At 43.3% G+C, this 6,362-nt stretch overlaps 1 protein-coding gene across 1 annotated transcript in view; it reads right to left on the bottom strand.

Annotated features, from left to right (window-relative positions):
* Positions 1-5,288: 5,288 nt before the first annotated feature.
* The window catches only part of KCNH8 (potassium voltage-gated channel subfamily H member 8), a 354,464-nt gene continuing 353,390 nt past the window's right edge, over positions 5,289-6,362 (bottom strand). The window contains exon 16 of the mRNA XM_042956973.1: positions 5,289-6,001. Coding sequence (XP_042812907.1) covers positions 5,297-6,001 — 705 coding nt within the window. The 3' untranslated portion in view covers positions 5,289-5,296. The remainder of the gene's footprint in view (positions 6,002-6,362) is intronic.

The raw sequence follows: 6,362 nt of genomic DNA, 5'->3' as shown, positions 1-6,362 counted from the left end.
GAGGCAACAGTAAATTTCTGTAGAACAACTTTATGGGCAAGAAAAGAAAATCCATGTTTATGAAACATATTCATGTTAGTGAATAAATTTCCTGGATCTTTCTGTAATTGTAAAGCGTTTGAAATAAGGTTTTGATTACTAAAATTTGGATAAGAAAGCAGAAGCCACACAGGTTGGGGCTCAGATGGGTAGGAGCAGAGATGGCACATTTTTCCCCCTGGTGCTTCCCCAATTACTTTTTTTAAAGGTCAATGTTGACTTGATTGTTAATACTGTAAGGAATGGATTGCAGGTGACATAGTGTAAAAGCTAGATTGTGGCCTCCGCAGAGGAAATGTCAAACGGGACTCATTTTTCAGAAGTTAGCCTGGGATTCTTAGGAGAGGAGACAAAGGAGGGACAGAAGATAAAGGGAAAGAGGGACTGGAGATGTCACGGGAGGGGAGAGTGGAGAAAAAGGGAGAGCTGGGGGGAATGTGGGGAAGAAGATGTGGGGGAATTAAAAAGGAAGGTTGGTGTGTGTGTGTGGGGGGGGGGTGGGGAGATGAGAGGAGGCAGAGGAAGTAGCAGAAAGCCAGGGGAGACCCAACTGACATTTACTTAGCATTCACTGTATGTCAGGCAGTGTGCTTTCACATAAATTACTTCATTGACTCTTCGCAAAGACTCTGCAAGTTAGATATATTTTAATACTCAGTTTTTAGAAAAAGAAATGGAGGCTCAAAAGTGTTAAATAACTTGTCTGAGGTCACAGAGCAAGAAAAAATGGTTGGAAGTAAACATTTGTGTCCTTCCCAAACTCCTGCCCCTTTCTCAACACTGTATTTATTTGGAACATTGCCTTTGCATAAACTGAAAGAAACAGGCAAAGGAAAATCCTTTTGGAACAGTCTTCCATTGAAGCTGCACAGGTGCCAAGGCTCTGTTTTCAGTGGTGGTGGTGGCGTGGGGGGAAGACTACATTTGGAACATTACAGGATTCTGCAGTAAAGGTGATGTCTTATAAGGGTGACCTTAGAAAAGAAACTATACACCTGATGAGAAGCAGCCCTAGCAAGAACTGTTTGGAGCAAGGTATTTTCATTGCTCTGGATAAAGTCATAATCTGGACATGAGCAGTGCCGTTTCACGCGGGAGCCATGCATAGCAATTGTCATTCTCCAACCAAATAGTCGACTTACTTCACATCCAAATAGGATCCCACTATCTGGGAAGAACTGACTGGTTTATGAGACTTCAAAAGGCATTTCCACTTTTTTTTCTTACTAGAAAATCCAAATAAAGTGAGAACAAAGACCTACAACAAATCAAGAGGTACCAACGCATGACACATAGTAGGTGCTCAGCCATTACTGGTTGAAGTAATGAAAGAGTGTTCAAAGCATTCTTGAAGAAAGGGATCAATTATTTTCATGGAAAAAATCATTGCTGTATTACGAAATCTACGGAAATAGTATTGCACATAAATGTCGTTTTTAATTGGCTTGATTCTTGCTGGTCCACCTCCCACAGAACCAGGTCGTCATAATCTACAGGATGATTACACCGCTTAGGGCAATGTTTCTGGAGTTTGCTCTCTGGAACATCTATATCAGAATCACTTAGGGATCAGGTCCCTAAAATCTATTTTATTAAAATCCCCTGGAAATATGCCATTCGAACTAAAGTTTGAGACTACTGTTATAGGGGTTGACCAGGTCTTTCTCACATACAATTACGGATTCAGGCCTATCTTTAACAGAATTTAATTTTTTTAAATGCTTATTTTTGAGAGAGAGACAGAGACAGAGACAGAGACAGAGACAGACACAGAGTGCGAGTGGGGGAGGAGCAGGAAGAGAGGGAGACACAGAATCTGAAGCAGGCTCCAGGCTCTGACCATCAGCACAGAGCCCGACGTGAGGCTCAAACTCACGAATTGCGAGTTCATGACCTGAGCTGAGGTCAGACGCTTAACCGACTAAGCCACCCAGATGCCCCACTTTAACAGAATTTAGATGCTATGTATAAATTAGCTAAGACTCAGTTTGTACTGCTATAGATTCCAGACTAATAGTTCCCAATATTTAGTATATGTGTCACCCCGGGAGTTTACTAAGTGGGAGATTCCCAGGCCCCACCCAAAGGCACTAGGTCGAAACCAAATCTTCTAAAGTTTAACCAAGTACCCCATGTGATTCTGATGTGTGTACTCTGATATGCTCACACCTAGTACAGATTTCCTTCTGGAAAACAATGTGCCTGTCACATAGTTATACAAGCTCCGAAAGACACTTTGTTAGGACTTTTACCACCTCTCAAGGCAATAAACTCCATTTGTAAGTGGCTTTAATTGCCAGAAACTTCTTACGTTGAATTACAATAAAGTCCTGTTAATCTGTCTGTCTGGTTCTCTTAATTCGAGCTACACAGAAGACTTTAGTCCTCAATATTATTTTTAAGAAAATATATTTGACCAAGAAAATAAGTGCTTTTCTTCCTTCTGGATCCCTGTTTTGCCTCTTCAGCAGAGTGGGTAGGTGAGGAAAATAGATCTGAACAGGCATCCCTGATGAGAAGATAAGGGCTTCTGCTACGTATGCTACAACGACATTTCGAAAATCAAACACCTAGAACAACTTGGAATTCTCATTTCCTGGAGTAATATCACAATACACGGACACAAAACAAAACATGTCATTCTGAGCTGCCCAGGATGTGGGGCAGTTCTGTTTATCAGAATAATGAATAAGGAGTAAGGAGGGGCTCATTCAGATGAGGCAGGTGTCCTCCTGTTAGAAATCAGTGGGAACCCTCACGTATCCCGGGCACTCATTCATTTTTGTCCAGCTGCAGACATACAAGGGCAGGCATCTGGTTCTTACACCCGTGAAAGTCAGCTGTTAGGAGTAGATATGGAGAAGGGGACTGGCTGGCTGCCCATATTTTTATGGGCATGTTTCCAGGCATTTCACTGGGGCCTCCTCAGATCCTCACATTTGAACTAATTTGTCCCATGTGTATGCTTCCTTAAAAAACAGATATTTTATTATTCACAGACTTCAAAAAGAATTAGTTACTGGTAAAATTTTAAAAAAGACAGCAAGAATAGCTTTGGACATGAAGGGAAGGGTACCCAGAGTGGCCATGGGGGTATTCGGTTTATCATTTAAAACAATGTGACTGGACAAGTTAAAAGAAGTCCGTGGCCCAATTATTCATTTACAAAATGGGGATAATAGTAAGTCACTTTTAGCATTGGCTATTATATGAGGAAACATAACATGTGTTAATTTCTAAACATCTGTTGGTACATAGTCACTACTCAAAACACAGAATGCCAGTCATTATTTGTTAGCATCACTAACAGTAGTTGGTAGCCTGCCAGAAGAATATTCACACACTAACAACGGTTAGTTCTTTTTGAATGGTACTTAAAATGATTATATAGGTCAGGATGAGCTAAAAGGAGAATACAAATGAATACAAACATAAATACATTAAATCTAGAAAATTGCCTTTGCCTAAATTTTCCATTCACGTAGATAAGGAGAGATTGAATTTTGGCAGTGGAGAAGTAGAAGGCATTGTCTTGAGTAACTTGCCTGGTAAACATATACTGTTTCCCTTTTCCTTACATATTTCTTTCTGCTGCTGTAGCCAATTTTAGGGTACAAGACTCACACATCAGAAGTTTTAGTTTGTTTAGTCGTTTTTAATGATACAATTCTTGGATCGCTTATTCTTTGTGATGCGAAGTAAGAACAGGGGGACTACAGAACATAAATGCGATGTTTTCTAAGAATGTCTGGGATGATTTGGCCTTAAATGTTTTCAAACATCAAGATAAAAGTTGAGCGAAGGCGTTTAAATCATTACCAAGCCAGCATCTGAATTTGCATGTTGGCTGAGATGCAGGGAGCATTATAGGTTCTAGACCATCTCCGGCATCTGAGCTCTGTAAGCTCTGTTACTACTTTTTTTTTTTTTTTTCTGTTTGCGAAATGAGAATGGAAACACCTGCTCCGCATAACTTACGGCATTGTTGAGAACTTTACAGAAACAACAATGAAAACGCTGATCCGATGTAAGCTGGCTTCACTCTCACAAGTCGTTGCTCAGAAGTCTTGGCTCCATTTTGGAATTTTCACCGGTCTACAACCTCTCCTGCAAGAATAGCACAGAGGAAGGATACAGCCAAGGTTCTCTCCCTCATTTTGAGGCCAAAATGGCTTACAGGAGTCGTGATCTGATACTCCACACACCAAATTTGGGTTCCTGAACGACACTGAGTTTGATGCCTGGAGGAGAGACATTTATGCTAGCACAGTGGGGGCAGCCTTAATTCAGGTGGTTGGTGTGAATCAGCGGAGACTAACTAGGTGGAGCCTTCCCTACCACCGTGCCAAAGCCCACATATTTGAGACACTCAGTCTATGTTTTTATTTCATTAATAAAATATGACCTCACTGCTCTTTTGTAATCCAGAAGCGTGAGGGTACATTTGTTGCAAACCGCATGCAGATAAAAGGTGGGTTCCTTTTGAAACTACATCCTCTTAATAAATAATTTTTGATCTACTATACATAACGGTAGTGCATTTCTTGTTAAAACGGCAAGCTTTTTCTTTTTTACCAAAATGAAAAGAAAACATTCATTTCTTTATAAATATTTTAAATAGTTTAAATACATATTTCATACCAAGGATATAAAAATAGCCTCTCTTTTTTTTTTTTTCCTGATAAATAAAGACATGTTCATTTACATGGCAAATAACGTGCAATAGCTAACCACTGGCCACCAGCTCTATTTGACTGATTGTCTAGATGACATGCAGTGATAATTGTCCCTTTGCCTTCACAAAAAGAAAAATAGATCAGCGGGAGCTGTGCACTCCCGAGGCCAACAGTGCTATGGATATTGTTCGGGAATGACAAACAGGCACTCAGGAAAACCTTCGCTGCACTTCACAAAAGTCACCTAGGACAGAACGAATCCACAAATTCTTTGTCTGGGACTTCTAGCTGCTCAGACCCTCGGGGTCTCTGGACTTTTAAAAAGTCTGTCACACAGACCAGGAAGTGAATACCTGTAGAGGAAACTGCTTCTGCTAGGTTTCTAGGGTCTGGCAAGTGTTTGCTACGGCACGGATGTGGCTGTGCCTCTGGCTGGCTTCTCACGGCGCTCTCCCGCGGGACCCCCCACCCCCCCCACCCCCGGCTTTGCCCAGTCTTCACACCTGCCCGGGCAAAAAAGGCAAACTAAAGCTGTCATGCAGTGGTGGGTTTGAGACTGGCAGCTGCCGCACGTGCGAATATCATACGTTTATGGCTTTATTATCTTTCATTTCTGCTGTGCTTGTGACAACTTCCAGTGGAAAGTTCTCCAAGGGTTCAGTAGAGACTGAGGCCGCTCCTTCCCTGTCCCAAGATCCCGGCAGGTTTTCCAGACTGAAGGGGCTCGTGGCTCCCTGGCTGAAGCTGCCCTCCTCCGATCTGCTGGGGAGAACCAGGTGCAAAGAGGTTTCCGACGAAGAGCAGACGGAGGACGAGAGAGTGGCGGAGATGGACTGCAGAGGCGTCAGTGTGGAATCTGAATGTGGAGAGATGCACCTTAAAAATTGCAAGTGACCTTCCTGGACAACCTGGCAGTGGGCAGGTGAATAATCGAGGTTCGGAGAGTGGTAAAGTTCACTGTCTGCAGGATTTTGCTCATGAGCTCCAGTTCGCTGGGGGCTGCTCCCCACAGAGGAGGGGTCCACACTCCAAATGTCTGAGGTGACATTACCGTGACAGAGTTGTGCTTGAGTATAAGCAGCTCCACCTGCTTGCAAGTGTAGGCAAGGCTGGTGCGCACTCCAGGTCATCCTGGTCTGTAAGCTGTCCCTGGGGGGACACACAGAGGTGGTGTGCAGAGAGCAGAACCGCGACGGCGGCTGGGGTGACAGAACGTTTTCCAGAAGTTGCATCACATTCCTCATGTCCTTACCTAACTGGGAGACCTCCTGAGTCAATGTCGTCACCTGTGTGGACAAAGGAAAGCAGAAGGCAATAGTCAGAGGTGCGTGGTGGTGATTTCAGAGCAGCGAGGCAGGGAAATGAGATTTCTCAGTAGGAAGGTGTGAAAGGCCGCTCCACCGCCAACTCCAGCCAAGTCCAAGGGGTAGATGGAGAGGCTGGGCACCTGAGGTGAAGCCATCCTTATTCTGAGGGGAATCCAGGGAGACATTCATAGTCAGGCATTCTGAATCAGGGACTCTGGGGTTCTTGAACAAAATTAGAGACATGAGTCAAGTATGTCTCGTATCTCTTAAATACAGGCAGTACCTCCTGCTTACTCTGAGTTAGTGGGATACACAGTGGTGCACACAAATCATCCTGGAT

This window comes from Panthera tigris, chromosome C2 (assembly GCF_018350195.1).
Source record: "Panthera tigris isolate Pti1 chromosome C2, P.tigris_Pti1_mat1.1, whole genome shotgun sequence".
NCBI classification, from domain to species: Eukaryota; Metazoa; Chordata; class Mammalia; order Carnivora; family Felidae; genus Panthera; species Panthera tigris.
Note: the sequence above shows the minus strand (reverse complement) of the source record. Positions and strands in the feature narration are given on the sequence as shown.